This window comes from Pelobates fuscus, chromosome 9 (assembly GCF_036172605.1).
Source record: "Pelobates fuscus isolate aPelFus1 chromosome 9, aPelFus1.pri, whole genome shotgun sequence".
Classification (NCBI taxonomy): Eukaryota; Metazoa; Chordata; class Amphibia; order Anura; family Pelobatidae; genus Pelobates; species Pelobates fuscus.
Window position 1 is genome coordinate 104820392 of NC_086325.1, and position 18630 is coordinate 104839021.

Consider the following 18630-nt stretch of genomic DNA (forward strand, 5'->3'; position numbering starts at 1 on the left):
TATGCCATCATTGGGGTAATTCTCATTCCTGCGCTACCATACGCTCTCAAAGACAACGTAACCAACCTGGCCATTTTCAATGTAAAAATATTTGACCCATATATTTGACCCTGTAACTTTCAAAAACGCTATAAAATCTGTACATGGGGGGTACTGCTAAACTCGGGAGACTTTGCTGAACACAAATATTAGTGTTTCAAAACAGGAAAACTTATCACAACAATTATATCATCAGTAAAAGTGCTGCTTGTGTGTGAAAATTCGAAAAAAGTCACTTTCAATGACAATATTGTCGCTGTGATAGGTTTTACTGTTTTGAATCACTAATATTTGTGTTCAGCGAAGTCTCCCGAGTAAAACGGTACCCCCCATGTACAGGTTTTAGGGTGTCATAGAAAGTTACAGGGTAAAATACAGTGCTAGCAAATTAAATTCTCTGCAATTTCGGCCTGGGTTGGCAGGCTGGTCCCTCAAATTGCAATTAATACAAGTACTTAATTATGTAAAAATATTACATAAATACGCACGTAGAATTTAAATATATATGCATATTTGAAGTCTATGTGTATATTTATATAATTATTTATGTAATTTTGTATATGGACAAATGTATATTTTGTATTATTTTTATATAATAGATATATAGATATAGATATATATACAATTTCATTCTAAGTGTTTTTTGATATAAATATATATATTTTAATATCAAAATACAGTTAGAATAACATTTCATATAGATATATAATTTGTAAAAAATATTTTGTTATTATTTTTAAAAAATGTATTTAATTTAATTTACTTATTATTTGTATTTTATAAAAGTGTATTTTTATATTAATATATGTACATATTAATATAAAAATACACTTAGCATGACATTATATATATGATATATAGACATATATTATATAGATATAATATATGTCTATATATCATATATATATTCACATATATAATAATTTTTCTTTTTTTATTAACTTTAACTTAATTTTTTTAATGATTTTACACATGCAGGGAGACTGCCTGTCAGCACAGGCAGTCCCCCTGCAGGCAGACACATGGACACCTATTGTGACCATGTGATCGCTCTGTTGAGTAAGTACATTGGACCGTTAGGACGGTTCAGGACCGTCACCGGCCGGCAAGGCAAAAATGCAGATGACGGTCCTGAACCGTCCTCGGTCCTTAAGGGGTTAAAGGACCACTATAGGCACCCAGATCACTTCAGCTCAATGAAGTGGTCTGGGTGCCAGGTCCATCTAGGATTAGCCCTGCCTACTGTAAACATTGACAGCAACTAGAGGCGCTTCCGCACTTCTCATTGTGATTTTCACAGTGAGAAGATGCCAGCGTCCATAGGAAAGCATTGAGAATGCTTTCCTATGGACTGGCTGATTACGCGCATGCGCATTCAGCCGATTACATCAGAAGAGGAAAGGGGAGTCTCCAGCGCCGGTAAGTGTTAAGTGTTTAACCCCTTCCTCCCCCTTCAGCCCAGCGGGAGGGGGGCCATGAAGGTGGGGGCACCCTCAGGGCACTATAGTGCCAGGAAAAAGAGTTTGTTTTCCTGGTACTATAGTGGTCCTTTAAGTTAAACACTCAAGTTTAAGCAATCACAATCCTTAAAGGAAGAGCTACCAACACTCTAACAGAACCATTGGACACCTAGTCAATTCAACACTTAAAGAGGGATGAGATAGCATTTTTACTGGCAGGGTATTCTTAATTACTACACTGGGAATGAAGACACCAGTGCACCCACATTACACATCTTAATATAGTAGTTTTAATGTACATATGCTACCTTTTAAGTCTAGACTCTTGAAAAAGTCCACAAGGACAAAACGCGTCAAGGGACAACCGTGTAAGCTGTTCCCCAGAAAGGATTTGCACAACCTTTACCTCCATCAAAGGAACTCTTTTATGGACCCTCATTAACTGGAAATTTGGGGAAGTGAGACTGTTGATGCCAAGAGGTACCATAGGCTACACAAGGGAACTTAGCCCAGCTAGTGACTTATAAGCTCTTTTGCACAATTTAGGAGTATTTCTAATTGTGTCTTTTTTTTGTGAGTGTGATTTTAACTATTTTATAAAATTATTTATTGTTAATAAATTACTATACTATGATTATATTGTTTTCTTTTCCTCCTATATATGGATTCATCATCTGAGTGGTAATTATTGACACACCACTGTGATTGTGGTGCCCTATTTTGTATATATATATATCTTATGTTATTATATTTAAACACTTTTACCTTTTAAGTCTGACAATGTAAAACACTTTCTGAAAAACCACGTTTACATTTTGCCTCATTTGAATGTCAACCAGGCAGTCACTAGAACTGCTTCCTCCTTCTGATCCTTCAGTTTTCAAAGGACTTAACATTCAGCACCATTACACACAGCATGATGACACTGAACATGGCTAATGTATTTCACAGAGAAGCATTATATCGGAACCTATAGAGTCATTAATAAGACTGAAGAAGAAAAATTAGGTAAAAGGAAATTGTTATATAAAAGGTAGCATTAAAATTTATATTTACCATGGCAAAAAAATGTATTTACACATTTAAAATGATATTCTTAGCACCAAAACGACATTAGCTTAATCAAGTAGTTTTGGTGTGTAGATCATGTTCATGCAATCTCACTGCTCAATTCTCTGCAACGCAGGAGTTAAATCACTTTTGTTACTTTTTATGCAGGCCTAGCCACACCTCCCCTGGCTGTAACACATTATGCATGAAAAATATGTTTCATTTTTTTAAATCAGATCTTACAGCACAGCATGTTAACTTTAGAAAACCTTATCTGCTCTGTTAATTGAGCTTTAATCAGACACATAAGCATGGGTGTAAACAACTCCCCAAAATCTGGAGGTGGTAGCATATTTACTAGCACTAGTACATTTGTCCAGAATGGCAAAATTTAAATATATAATATATCAAATTAGGACACTTTCTATTATTATTATTATTATTATTATTATTATTAAAGCTAGCATAATCTACAATTTTACTACGTGATAGGAGGCTTCATATATTTTTTTTTTTTTAATTCTTTATTTTTGAGTGCATGGATATACAAGACAGCTTACCCTGCCACAATAGCGTTCGTAAGCATAAACATATCACAACGGTATTGCAATATTGGCATTTGAACAGTGCACATTTTTATATATAGTTGTAGAAACAAAACATGAGTCGGCGTTGCTTGCTTGTTACAGTTAAAGTTACTAGCTTAATCTCCGCTATATAGTCAGCGTGGCTAAATAATATCATTAATACCGTTTAGAACATAACATGCTAGCGTAAGTAGGCATATTAAAAGTGAGACTTGAGTTGGATTTAACATGCTGTTCTAACCACAGGCTGAGTTAAGACATACTGTGTGTGTCGTGGTATGGTTTGTCTAGGCCAGGTTAAGATAGACCGCTTATATAACATAACACAACATGCCAGTGAAATTAGGCGTATAAAAAATTAGACGTAATTTGATAAAACAAGCTAAATTAATAACAGGCTGAGTTAAGACTTACTGTGTTTGCTGTAGTATGGTTCAGTTAGGCCAGGCTAATACAGATCCCTTATATAACATAACACAACACGTCAGTGGTATTAGGCGCATCAAAAGTTAGACGTAATTTTGATAAAATTTACAGGATAGAGAAGAGGGCGCATGTACTAAATAAAAATCTAGATGGTGACCAATATAAAATCTAAATAGAGCAATATAAAATAGTACTCAAAGTACTCTATGGAAGACAGCAGCTAAAACAAAAATAATTTTCCAAATTCTTGTGAAATGTAATTTTGATAAGACATTCTAAATTAACAACAGGCTGATTTAGACATAGTTAGGCATACTGTGTCTGCTGTAGTACGGTTTAGGCTAATACAAGTCGCTTATTTAACATAACATGCTAGGGTAACTAAGCGTGTTAAGAGTTAAACGTAGGTTTGATAAGGCATGCTATACTAGCTACAGGCTGAGTTAGCAAGACATAACAGATCACTGGCATTTTTGACAAAAAGAAAAAATGATAACTGGTGAGTCTCTCCACTGGATGTGGCTTTGTAGTAGCTTGTCACGCAAGAGATTAATCAGGCGTATCTTCCTGGGTGGAATAGGCATAACTGCTTTATAGGTTTAGGGTATAGATGATGTGCAGGTAGTCCACAGCCGAGTCCTCCCGGCGCCCCCATCGTGGCAGACCCCCCTCTGTTCCCCCCCAGGGCATGCTCCTGTCTGTCAGCGAGAAGCTCCACTGCACTGTGGGCACTCAGGGACAGTGGCAGTCCAGCGGTCTCCCCCCCTGAAAGTCCGCGGGTAACCTGTCCCCTGCACCTCCCCAGCTCCTGCGGAACCTCATTGGAGCTCCAGCCTTGCTGCGCCTCGCCCTGCTCCGGTCTCATGCATGGCGCCGGTGCGCGCCCCCGCCCCCCCCGGCCACTGGTCCGCCGGGGAGGCCACACGCCCCGGCCCCACAGGGCTCACAGAGCTGGGGGCTATTTCCCCTGGATCCACCTCCAAATCCAGGGGTTAGGGCCGGCTCCTCGCCTACCAGTTTGCCGCCCAGCGGGGTCCATCCGCAGGATCCTTCAACCCGGGGGGGCCGAGGTAGCTCAGCGCGGTCCCCTGCAGCATGTGCGTCAGCCATCTTCTCTCTGTGCGGGAAGGGGCATTGTGCCGCGTGGGCCTCCCTCTCCAGCCTCCGAAGGTTGGACTCATGGGCCGGGATCACCCCCACCGGCCGGGGGGGGAAAGCGGGGCCGGGCCGATATCCCTGTCTCACCCGCTGTCGCCTCGTTCCGCCGCCTCTGATTACCACTCGGGTGTATGGGCCTCGTGTGTCGGCCGTGCTCCAAGTATGCTGCCGGTGCGGCGTATAACACACCGCCGTGTTCCTGGGCTTTTCCCCATCTGGTGGCATGTTGTGCTCCGGCTTTTGGTGGGGTCTCGGGTCTGCTTTTTAAGGGTTTTTTGGTGGCTCAGAGCCGGAGCTGGCATGAATGGCTGCCGCTCAGCTCGGCGGCCCGGCCCCACTTTCTTTGCTGAACTCCTATCAAATTATGAGGTTATTTTTCTTAATTTTTTGTGACGGAGCTCCAGTACTCAGGCCAAGTACCTCCGCCAAGTCCGCTTCCTTATAGCTATTAGGGATCGTGAAGCACTTAATTCCCAGGCTTGACTGGGTTCACTGAGGGCCTTGCCCACCCTGGACCAGGCTACTAGGATTATATCCCTGAACACCATTTTCATCAATACAATCAATACATTCAACATACTCTGCACTAATAATGGGCACAGGGCAGGGTGACCAGATGTCCCGGTTTACGCCGGTATCCCGAGAAACTTTCAGGCAGGTCGGAGTGTTGCTGCGCGTTACCATGGCAATGCTCCGACACAACACTGTACTCGCAGGAGGAGAGAGTAGTCAGCCTGCAGCCAGAGGAGCAGCAGGCTAAACTGCATGCGCCACCACTGGACCACCAGGCTATGTCCCCGATCCCTCCCTGGCCAAAGGTAAGAATAAGGGGTGAGGGGGTATAATATAATGCTTTTTTTTTTTTAAATAAACAAATTTGCTCTCTTATCCCTTCCCCAGACACGCACACTGACCCCTTCCACCCACACACTGAACCCCTCCACCCACTACCCCCTCCCTCCACACACACTGCACCCCCCACACACTGAACCGCTACACACATAGCACCGCCAAGACACTGAATTCATACACAAACATGACAGCACCCCCCACACACATTGAACCCCTACACACACACATACTGTACCCCTCACACACACTGAGCCCCTCCACACGCACACACACACTGAACCCCTCCACACACTACCCCCACACACACAGCACCCCCTCCACACACACTGCATTCCCTCCAAACACACACTGCACTCCCTTACACACACTGCACCCCCCACACACACAGCACCGCCCACACACTGAATTCCTACACAAACATGACAGCACCCCCCACACACCTTGAACCCCTACACACACTGAACCCCTACACACATATATTGTACCCCTCACACACACACACACACATACACACATTGAACCCCTCCACACACTGCACCCCCACACCGAACCCCTACACACACACACACACACACACTGCACCCCCCACACACACACTGCACCCCTCACTGCAATCTGTCTGTGTACTCAGCCATCTGTGTATGCGTTCAGTAGTCTGTGTGTGTGCGCGTATATTCAGTAGCCATTGTTTATGTATTCAACAGTTTGTGTGTTTTCAGTAGTTTGTCTGTTTGTATTCAGCAGCCTGTGTGTATGTATTCAGCAGTCTGTGTGTATATTCAGCAGTCTGAGTGTGTGTGCATTCAGCAGCCCGTGTGTGTTCATTTAGCAGCCTGTTTGTGTGCATTTGGCAGTCTGTGTATGTGTGTGCATTCAGCGGTCTGTATTTCTGTGTATTCAACAGTCTGTGTGTGTGTATATTTAGCAGTCTGTGTGTATATTCTGCAGTCTGAGTGTGTGTGCATTCAGCAGCCTGTGTGTGTGCATTCAGCAGTCTGTGTATGTACAGGGGCGGCTCTATAATTAGGCGGCCACCTACGGCCTTGCGCTGGCTGGGCCTCACGGACGCCTAAACCACCTGTGGGCAGAGTGTGTCGGGTCCTCGGTCAGTGACTGAGGACCCAACACCAGGAGGGGGACCAGCGGCTTGCTCAGTATGCCTTTGAGTGCGAGGCCCCTACTGTCTGCCCGGCCAGCCATCGCAGACCCTGGTCTGCAGCACCGCAGTGAGCAGAGCTGCACACCATGTGTCTACCTCACCCTCAACCCCTCTTCCCTCACCATTAGCCCCCTCATCACCCCCCCTCCCTCAACATCACCCCCTCCCACACCATTACCCCCTCTCATCATCACGCCCCCTCCCACTCACCATCACGCCCCCTCCCACTCACCATCACCCCCTCTCCCTCTCCCCATCACCCCTCTCTCCATCACCTCCCTCTCCCTCTCACCATCACCCTCTCACACACACACTGTATAACCCCCTCACATACAGTCTCCCCAGACACGCTGTTAGCATACCCTCACACTGTCACCTCTCCACACATTGTCACCCTTCCTACACTTTCATCACTCCCCCCCACACTGTCAGCCTATTAATGCATTCACACTCACATTAACCACTCCTAATCCTGTTAATCTCACCTCCTCCAAACTCATCTGCCGTCACTCTGCCACACTCACCCTGTCACATTAACCCCCCTTAATCCTGTCACACTTGTCCCTCCTACCATGCCACAATTGCCCTGACACATTTACCTCCACTTGCCCTGTCACACTCCCTCATCAAACCATATCAAACTCCCTGTCCCTCATTCTCTCTCACAACCCCCCAATGTCCATTTACCCCTTCACCCTGTCACACTATCCCTACCACTGGTACCCCTTTACTCACCTTGTCACAGTCACCAGCTGAAGATATTCATCATACACACACAGTCAAGAAACATAGCTTTGCAATAAACACAATGCACAAAGGCTACAGGCAGACCCCCATACACACAACACACTTCAAGCAGCTACCCCATACACATACGGTCCCAGACAAAAACGCAAACATGCTCACAGAGACATACATTCACACACACAAGACTGTCAGACACATTCTCAGGTAAACTGTGCATCAATGTGTATATGTGACAGTGTGCATGTATTGCAACTCTATTTTTAACTTTCTTGTTAGTGGGGCCTCATGTTTGAGTTTCGCCTAAGGCCTCATAAAGTCTAGAGCCGCCTCTGTGTATGTATTCAGCAGTCTGTGTCTGTGTATTCAACAGTCTGTGTGTGTGTGTGTGTGTATGTATTGTATTTGTTAGAGGTATCAATAAATATAAGCTTAATTTTATAAATAATTTATATTTTTATTCCGGTGAGTGGTTACGTAAGTAGGGCCCCAGTGCATTGCTTTGCCAGGGGGCCCATTATGATGTTACCATGGCTCTGGTCTAGGGTATGTGTGTCCTCTGATTATGCTCCTACAAAATATAAATAAAAATACATTAAAGGGACACTATAGTCACCTGAACAACTTTAGCTTAATGAAGTAGTTTTGGTGAAACCAGTTTCTTTTTCATGCAGGCTCTGTCAATCATAGCCAGGAGAGGTGTGACCAGGGCCGGCGCGTCCATAAGGCGGCACAGGCGGCCGCCTTAGGGCGCACGGGCTCTGGGGGCGCAAGATTTCAGTGACCGGCAGGAGGGAAGCTCTCCCTCCTGCCGGGCCACCATCTCGGCCCCCGGTGCTGCGTGCGGCTGTGCTGTAATCAGACGCGGCGAGGGAGCTCTAACCTCTCTGCTCTGCTCCCTCGCGCGCTGCCTATCTGCTGATACCGCTGGAGCCGGAAAACAACTGAAAACTATTTCCAGAATGGCTCCAAAACTCGATGCAAAAGCCGCTCCAACACCTCCACACTCTACGCCACGTGCTACCCACAGGCTCCAGCATGCAGGGGGCGGTGCTATAAACCTCCCAGGTGCAATGCATCCTGGGGAAACATGCTTTGTATTGCGAAAAAAAAAAAATGTAAACCTAGGCATTATTTTCAATGGATTTTCATTTGTAAACCAATTATGTTAACCGAGTCGTTTGTAAACCGAGGTCCCACTGTATATGGAAATCTCACATAAGTATACCAAATTAGGGAGTTATCTACTAGACTGAAATAAAAGACTAAAAGACTAAAATAAAAAAAGGCAACTGGCCCCTTTTGTGAGACTATTTAACCCGGATTGTATTGTTTAGAAAGGTATTTGCAAATCTTGTTTTTGTGGTTTAGTCTGGTTAGCTGCCACTGTGGACAGGAGAAACGGATATCTCCTGGCTTGAAAAAAGCTAAATATTGAGGTAACTTGAACGTGATCCATAAACCAGTAGGGATTATCCCAGTCTTTGATGGCCAACATCTAAGCACCTCAGCTCGGGCCTTCTGAGTACTCATGGCTGAGAAAAGAAAGCCTGCTTGTTGGCCCCCTGCACCAAACAGCAGTAAAAACAGATCAGCAGTGGGAAGCAGCCTTTTAGGAGAAATACTAAGCTATAGTTGTATTCAGAATTATTAAACCCCCATTAAAAATCATGGTTTATTGTCAAAACATACAGACTTTCAGCTGTTTGCAATGAACACATTTTATAACATGACAGGAGGCTTCGTATTTGCTTAAGTCTCTCTTTACTAGAACTCCACAGCAGCACAGAAAAAAACAACCAATCAGAAAAACTGGTCGTCAAACTGGTCCCTACCACCCACTAGTGGGTGATTCAGGCTTCATAGTGAGCTCCCTCAACGGCCTGCTGGCACTTCGTTCCAGCAGAGGGAGGGAAAGACCGGTAGACACTTGAAGCATTCATCGCCTTGAGCTATTTCAATTGCTTGTGTTTAATTGTAGATTATGCTAGCTTTAGTGTACCTATAATCTTAATTTTATTAATGACAGGAGGCGAGTATTTGCTTAAGTCTCTCTTTACTAGAACTCCACAGCAGCACAGAAAAAAACAACCAATCAGAAAAAAGTTAGGTACTATAAAACTCCCCTCCCCATGCATCATTCCCTCTTTCTTTGCTGCTCCGCATCAGTACAGGTCAGAGTACCACTGCCTCCTGCTTATAGTGGGTGGCTTTGGGATTTTATTGCTTATATTCAGTATTTTAGACTCTATTTTGTAGATTGCACTTGTGGAATTTAGTCATAGATATATTTATCTTCAGTAATCTATTTATTTATTTTCTTGTGAGATTTTATTCTTAGGTATTTATTTATTTATTTATTCTGCCCTTGCTGGATTTGTTCCATCATGATGTTTTATATCTTATGTGATTTCTTTGTCCCCTGCAACTTTGCTGTAGTTTCCTATATATTTGTGGGGGGTCTTTGGGGTCCTTGCTGCTTTTTTCTTGGACTTGTGCCCCCCCCCCCATGCCATCCCCCTTGGATTATGTATGCCCGTTTTTTTCATGCAATGTGATTCCGCCTTTTCCTGGCGGTGTGTGTGCCGCTCGGGGGCTTCAGGAGGCTTACTACGTCTGCCTCCTTCGACCCCCGAGCTCCGGGACCGCGGATTTCATCTCCGGCGGTCCCATGTACTTTGCCGGCCACGGGGGTACTCGCGTGCGCTTCCCCAAGTACCCAGCGGCCGGATCTTCTTTTCCCACGTGGCCGCTCGCCGCGGCCGCCTCCACCCGCGGACCTCGTGTGTCCGACCGGGCGGGGGAGAGTCCGACCGGGAGAGAGTGCAACCGCTCGCGGCCCCTCCCCCATCGGTACAATTCATTACTTTGCTCGTTGGAGGTCTGCCTCCACCCAGTTCAGTTTTCCTGCTGCATGTCAGTTTGTTTCTTTCATTAGGTGACTACATGCAGTTTGTGCTTGCTCCTTCTGTTTAGGGGACAATGTAGTGACATTTTCCCATGAGATTTTATATCCAGGTAGATGTACGTGTGGGTGTATGTACTTGTATATATGTAGATTTGTGTGTGTGCATGTGTGTGTATAGATGTTGAGATGTGTATATTTAGCTTTCTTTTACTGGGAGTACATGCCTATAGACAGTATACCATGTACTGCTCTGTCTGTGACACAGACCTTATTTTGCCACTGTAGGCGTACTTCATACGCTTACTTCCTATGGGGGCCATGCACCGTATCTACTGTACCGTATCTACTGGAATTGGAAGGCGCTATATAAATACATGGCAATAATAATATCGTGGTAATACACAACCCATTGATTGGCCTGCTATGTCTGTGCCCCATAAGAATGGCCTGCTATGTCTGTGCCCCATAAGAACGGCCTGCTATGTCTGTGACCATAAGAACGGCCTGCTATGTCTGTGCCCATAAGAACGGCCTGCTATGTCTGTGCCCATAAGAACGGCCTGCTATGTCTGTGCCCATAAGAACGGCCTGCTGTGTCTGTGCCCATAAGAACGGCCTGCTGTGTCTGTGCCCATTAAAACGGCCTGCTGTGTCTGTGCCCATTAAAACGGCCTGCTGTGTCTGTGCCCATTAAAACGGCCTGCTGTGTCTGTGCCCATTAAAACGGCCTGCTGTGTCTGTGCCCATTAAAACGGCCTGCTGTGTCTGTGCCCATTAAAACGGCCTGCTGTGTCTGTGCCCATTAAAACGGCCTGCTGTGTCTGTGCCCATTGAAACGGCCTGCTATGTCTGTGCATATTTGCCGGCCTGCCGGGATATCTATTCTGTGTCCATTCATTTGGCCTGCTGGGCCTGTGCCCTTCTGACGGGCCTGCACTATTGGTACCAAACCCCTTTTGGCCTCAGGCCTGGGGGAATATCACTGAGGAAAACCCAGTGCCCACCAGTGACATGGAGATAGGCAGGTGTCCAGACAAACACCATTGCCATACTATCCAAGAGGACACCGGTGTACGGCCATCTGAATATAGTGGGAAGGTTGAAGGCCCCAAACCTCATGTCTGCAGGGCCCAAACCGGCGACGGCACACCTCCAAAGAGGACTTCGCACAGGCAAGGACCGGTACTCAGACTCCTACAGGAGAAAGCGGGTTTTTTCCTTGTCTTTACCAGCTACTCCGTATCTGCCCCCCGGACTCCTTATAGGTTCAGTAGTTTTTTCCTGTGTTGGGTTAGCTACTGACCCTGTCCAGTGGGACTTACTTTTCTTACCTTCCGACCTGCTGTTTGCCTTCTATCCGGATAGAATTGGTGTATTTTCTCTTGTCTACATTAATTGTTGCCTTTTTTGGTTTTTCATGACTTCCTTTTCCCTTTCGCTCGGGTCGTCGTGAGGCCTGGCTTGACCTCTTCCGACCTCTCAGGCACTCGTGGATTGCGGAGAACATCTCCAGCTTTCCTCAGGCTACCAACGGTCTACCTGGACCCCGCGCGCGCACGGGATCCGGTTAGTCGGTTGATAGTTTTTTCCACCCTTGTTTCCGTAGATTGCCCTCAGCCTTATGCTGACATTAATAATTAGTGCGCCCTACAGTTTGGCCACCCTGAATCTCTAGGGACTCTAGTTTGCACCACGGGAGGGTGCGACCCTCCATCACCTCGATCCGAGTATATTTATTTTCAGGAACAGAGGGCAAACCCTCTCATACAGAACCGGATACTGATTCATTATTAGAGGGCGCAGCCCCTCACTCGTCCTCAACCAGATTCTGGGCTGGATACAGAGGACAGGTTGGGAGGACCCATTATCATAGAGAGAACCGGTCACGGATGTAGACTCTGCAGTTGGTTACTAACGGGCGCGGCCTGCTCAGGCTAACAGCCGGACGCTCTCGCGGTATGCGATCACAGTAGTAGAGAGCGCGGCTCTCATACACTCGGCGCTCTACAGTACCGGCCATCTGTTCATCACACTGGCTTGTACCTGTGCATGACATTGATGACTACATAGAGGGGCGTCCCTCCTGCGTTCAATTAGAGCTGGCATCCACGCTACTGACTTCATTCTAGAGGACTGCCTGATCTTGCAAGAATTGATCCCTCTATTCTATCTCCTGTAATGGATCTACTGGATCCAGACCGCTGTAAATCACGCAAGAAATACTCAGAGGTATAACGGGGGGAGTCTCCACCTTATTTACACACTCTCCTGGAGATGGTACGGCTAACGGATGGCCCTCCGGTATTATGAGAGTGCAGGTTTTTGGCATATTCTGCGACATTTGATACAGAGATTGCTTTCTGTTTGGATATCCAGACCATTACGAACAAACTGCGCAGACAGTTACTCCCATGTCAAGAGGTCAGGAGATACGGAGACCTTCATGGAGCAAACAGGCACTGCCTTGCTCGGGTAACAATATTATGAGAGGCCTATTACCCGGTCTGAAGGTAAAACCGTACGTATGGATCACATGGTAAGACCGGAAACCCCGGTTGTCTTGACTTCCCCGGTCATTCTGATCTTGGGATAGATGGCAGGACTGCCCCGTCTCCTCGGAGCGCGTACCTGGTGAGATAGAGGACCCTCCATCTATGCTCTATTTATCCCTCACGGGAGCCGTTTTGTTGGATTCGCGCTAACCTATTTTTCAACTACCGTCGTGGAGACCCCCGAGACTTTATGGAGGTACCTGGTGTGCCCCGACTCCTACACAGACATCTTTCACTCTTGGACAAGGGCATTTCTGGATGGAAACCTGTGTTCCGGTTTGCTTCTCCCATTCCTTTGAAGATTTCTGGGATTCACTATTCCCGGAGTAGTCGACCACCGTTTCCTCCACACAAGTTCAGTTCGGATTCCTGAATGGACGTCTTTTGGAGTCTTTTCTCTACTGCGTCCGAGGATTACACAGTCCATTTGGAATATTGGTATCACTTAGAATACGGCTGGTCTGGCCACACTCTTGCCTGCATTATGAATTTATCCTCGGATGAGACATCTCACCGGGTAGGACAGGAAGGAACGGAAGATAGGAGTCAATTCAAAGTGCTAACCCATACATTTAAAGCACTGAACAATTCCAGCCCCTCTTATATCTCTTCACTGATCCAGAGGTATGCCCCTCCTCGTACTCTCCGCTCTGCCCGCGACCACCTCCTGACCGCTGCTCGCACCCGTACGGCCAACTCACGCTTGCAGGACTTCTCACGGGCGGCTCCTCTCCTATGGAATAACTTGCCTACTGCCATCAGACTCTCCCCTAGTCTTCAATCATTTAAGAAGGGCCTTAAATCCCATCTCTTCAGGAAAGCGTATGGCCTCCCAGAGTAATCTCTCCCTTACATACCTGTCCCTATGGGATAGTGCTTTGCTCTCTCCTCCAGCTCTGCTTCACTCCTACTTGATATTTCCTATCCTAATGTTTCTAATACCCCACTTCCTATAGACTGTAAGCTCATTTGAGCAGGGTCCTCTTCAACCTATTATTCCTGTAAGTTTTCTTGTAATTGTCTTATTTATTGTTACATCCCCCCCCTCTCAAAATATTGTAAAGCGCTACGGAATCTGTTGGCGCTATATAAATGGCAATAATAATAATAATAATAATAATAATCCTCAGTTTTTTCTATTGCGATTTTGGTGGCGGACTTAGGCGCATTCCTTGAGATTGGAGATCTACCTGCAAGGCCGCATCGCCGAATGACCCTGGCACGTTCGGAGGAGCCGCCTTACGGATCATGAGTTGAGACATGGTTGCAGTTTCTTCTCACGACCCTAAGTCTTTGATCCGTCTGCTGTCATTTATCGTACTTGGAATGTCCAATTAGGATTACTCCGATATTTCCTGGAATGGATACCAGCGACACAAACAGCGTTGGATTGGTGAACTGAGCGTTGAAACAGCAAATACGAAGCCTCCTGTCATGTTATAAAATTGTAGATTATGCTAGCTTTAGTGTACCTATAATCTTAATTTTATTAATGACAGGAGGCGAGTATTTCCCACCAATTCTTGTCCCTCCCTTGTTTATTGTTATGCTTTAGATTATCAGATACGTATGCAACTCTATTTGTTGTCTCTGCTACCTGTCGCTTGTTTCTTATGTCTGTGTTTTTTCACATGTAGGGTTGGGATATCTACATATTAAGGTTAATTTTGGTCACTACATTAGGTACCTACATATTTCTTCAGAGTACATTTCATTGGATAATCAACCCGTTCAATTCTGTTTTCTCTCGTTTCAGTTTACAGTCCTTCAACACTATCAAGTTTGACAGTTACTCTCTCGGATGGTGGACATCATTATATTCATCGTATCTAGGCCTTCGTTTCTTCCCCATGATGTTCTCTGCCTTTTATTGTGTTTTGTCGCAGCTTGAAAGAGGAAATGATGCATGGGGGGGGGAGTTTTATAGTACCTAACTTTTTTCTGATTGGTTGTTTTTTTCTGTGCTGCTGTGGAGTTCTAGTAAAGAGAGACTTAAGCAAATACTCACCTCCTGTCATTAATAAAATTAAGATTATAGGTACACTAAAGCTAGCATAATCTACAATTAAACACAAGCAATTGAAATAGCTCAAGGCGATGAATGCTTCAAGTGTCTACCGGTCTTTCCCTCCCTCTGCTGGAACGAAGTGCCAGCAGGCCGTTGAGGGAGCTCACTATGAAGCCTGAATCACCCACTAGTGGGTGGTAGGGACCAGTTTGACGACCCCTCATATCCACCAATCCGATTTGGGTCCGGCACTCAAGCTATACGCTATACGCTATAAATCAGCAACAGCCCCTGAGCTTTTTTTTTTTCCCAGTTTGTTGCAAAATTGGAAGCGCTTCAGACTGGGTTTTTTGCCTTCTTTTGGATCAACAGCAAAAGCATATGTGAGGAAGGCTGAACTTGATGGACGCAAGTCTCTTTTCAGCTATGTAACTATGTAATTATGTAGTTCTAGAGGCCGAAATGTTGATGGTTTATTAATTACACAAATATTCACCTCCGAGTTCTCTCTTTTTTCTATTTTTTCTATATATATATATGTAGAGAGAGAAACTGACCTTTGGCAGTAATGAATGTAAAGGATTCAAAAGAGCATCTGAACTTTCCAACTGCCTTGTCATCCTTCCAGCTACACAAACTCGCTGTGGCTCAATTTCAGAATTCATTTCAGAATCCACTTCGTCCCTGATTTTACTGTCCAAGAATTCCTAGGAGAGAAAGACAATTAATATAGGGGAATAATACATGAATAAATTAAGAGGCAAATCATATCATATTTAAAGGGAAACTCCAGTGCCAGGTAAACAATCAGTTTTCCTGGCACTGGAGGGTCCCTCTCCCTCCCACCCCCCAATCCCCGGTTACTGAAGGGGTGAAAACCCCTTCAGTCACTTACCTCAGGCAGCGACATGTCCCACGTCGCTGCCTGCTCCTCTCCCGCCGCTCCACCTTCTTCCTCCGTCGGCCGGTGGGCGAGACTGATCCCGCCCACTGGCTGAGGAGTCCCAATGCGCATGCGTGGCAATGCCGCGCATGCGCATTGGCGCACCCCATAGGAAAGCATTGAAAATTAATTTCAATGCTTCCCTATGGGGAATAGAGCGACGCTGGAGGTCCTCACACAGCGTGAGGACGTCCAGCGACACTCTAGCACAGATAATCTGTGCTATGATGCAGGAAGTGACCTCTAGTGTCTGTCTAGTAGACAGACACTAGGGGAGGACTTAACCCTGCAAGGTAATTATTGCAGTTTAAAAAAAACTGCAATAATTACACTTGCAGGGTTAAGGGTAGTGGGAGTTGGCACCCAGACCACTCCAATGAGCAGAAGTGGTCTGGGTGCCTGGAGTGTCCCTTTAAGAATAAAGTTTCTTCACATTTTTATTAAACTGCAATACTTACATATCTCCAAATTCATGTGGAACATAAGCGGAGTTACCTAAACCCTAAGAATGTAAAACAAGTCTTTTGAAGAAGGAAAAGCAAAGCAAAATGTTGAAATTAGCAACTGATGGTAAGGGGCGTTGGGTGAAGAGCCTCACTGAAAAGTCAAGCCTTGAATTTTGTTTAGTGCCGCATCAAGGCCTGGTCTTCTGTTGCGCTAATATGTATAAATAGACAGTAAAGTGGAGCTCGGTACTCAGCCTGAGTATCTACGCTATTTTCCCTCCTTTCAGTTACAGGATAGAACAAGAGTGATAATAGCCCTTTCCCTATATACTAGCTGAAATTAGTGTGGGTAAAACAAATACTGGTTCACCAAGAAAAAAAAAAAAGAAAGGACGCAACAGCTAACTGACTTGATGACTCGGATTGCCAACCTAGAGTCACAGCATAAATTATCACATTTGGAATCAATCTATGCGAACCTACTGGACCCAGGGTGCACACTTACAGAAACTTCTGACACGCAAACATTTTAGAGGTGTCCAACGGTCATGGGCGTCCGCAGGAATTTTTCCAGGGGGAGGCATAATTGTAATGACAACCATGCTTGGTCACTTTTTGACAGTGTCATGAAAGGGAAGGGGCATAGTCATTATCACATAAAGCCAGGGTGAATAGCTTTTTCACAACTATGGTGTCAGGAATACATGGTGTACAAGGTGTAACCTTTGCGTACAGGTCTTTCCAATGTTTCCATACATTTTGGAATTTCTGTGTTTCTGCACTGTTGTTTAATGTCATACTCTCATATATATAATATTGTTGGATCTTGTCCCATAGTTGTGATTTTGAGGGGCATATGTGCTATTTCCAGTGGGTGGCTAGAAGTGTAATGGTGCATACCTGCCTGTGTTCTCTAGCGAGATCAGTGGGAAATAGGAGCATGAGGTAGGTTTGCGGGGTTGTTGGTAGGTTCGATATGCCTTATTTTTCTAGTGTTTTCCGGACCTCTATGCAGAGGGGCTGGATATTTGGGCAGGTCCACCATATATGTAGGAATGACCCAGTTGTTGTTGAGCACCTCCAGCATATTGGTGGTACATTAGGGTAGATTTTGTGCAGTTTTTGTGGTGTCATATACCACCTGTAGATTAGTTTCCTGTGGGCTTCTATGTGTGTAGCATCTAGTGAGTTTAGATAAGTTATTGAGGGCCCTTACCCAGTCATTGTCTGATAATTGAAGGGAACAATCCTCCTCCCATTTCGTTCTACAAAGTGGATTGTGCTTTGGTGTCGTGCTTTCCTACATTTTGTAGCATAAGGACATTGTTTTTGGTTTGCCGGGAGTGGTCCAGCATCTATCAAGAATACCTTCAGTAGGTAGTGATTTGTCTTTTGGCTTGGTGTGGTGATTGTGCACATGAGTCAATATAGTTCCTTTGAGTCTCAGGTATGTGAACAATTCCGTAGCTGGTAAGTGCCATTGGGTCTGTAGGTCTGCAAATGGGATTACTTCCCCGTTATCTGTTAATTGATGGATGTGGGTAATTCCTGCTTTGACCCACCTAGCTAGTGGTAAGTCTGTGGTCGTGGATCTCAAGGCCGTCAGTGGTGCCCTGATGTGAAAGGAGGTTTTTGCAGTTTAGTATATTCATATATGCATCCCACACTCCAAGAGTGAAGGTTGTGGTGGGAAATAGGTTCGAGTTATGGGGTACGTAGGTGTTTGGGTGTCCATAAGAGATCAACAATATCGTAATCTGGTATTTGTGCTCTTTCCATATCTACCCATTTTAGGTCTCCTTTAGGCGAGTGTAGGAGTATTCCTGCTGCCAGGACCAGATTAAGAGCCCAGTGGGCCTGGTGCTGACACTTATGATGGGGCCTAATTACAGAATCCTATCGACCAAAAACACTAAAACAGTCATACCTCCCAAGCATCATGTATCTGATGGAGATGGTGTTGGAGGTAAACTCAAAGGATGCAGCTATAAGAATACACATGCTCTATGCTAATCTCTCTCAAATTTATGCTTTCATCTTTCAAGTAAATCCATAACAGCAGTGTCCAGTGAAGCAGGAAGTCAATGGGCGGGGTAAAAGGGTGGGCCACTGCCGTGAATCATGTGACCAGAACTGCCAAAAGGGGCGAACATGCCCAAAAGGGGGCATGTCTGTCCAAAGAATTGGACGCCCAGTCCCCTAGTCTTCTAGTGTCTCAGTGTCCTCATTTCTCCCCATGTCTCAGTGCTTCCATTGTCACTTGGATACTAGGGGACACTGAGAGACATGTGGACGCAG

The 18630-nt window shown here is 45.4% G+C and overlaps 1 protein-coding gene across 4 annotated transcripts in view; it reads right to left on the bottom strand.

Annotated features, from left to right (window-relative positions):
- Window positions 1–18630, bottom strand: part of DLG3 (discs large MAGUK scaffold protein 3) — a 287539-nt gene that overhangs the window by 207649 nt on the left and 61260 nt on the right. For all 4 annotated transcript variants that reach the window (XM_063432262.1, XM_063432261.1, XM_063432259.1 and 1 more), the window contains exon 4: window positions 15501–15650. In XM_063432262.1, coding sequence (XP_063288332.1) covers window positions 15501–15650 — 150 coding nt within the window. The remainder of the gene's footprint in view (window positions 1–15500; window positions 15651–18630) is intronic.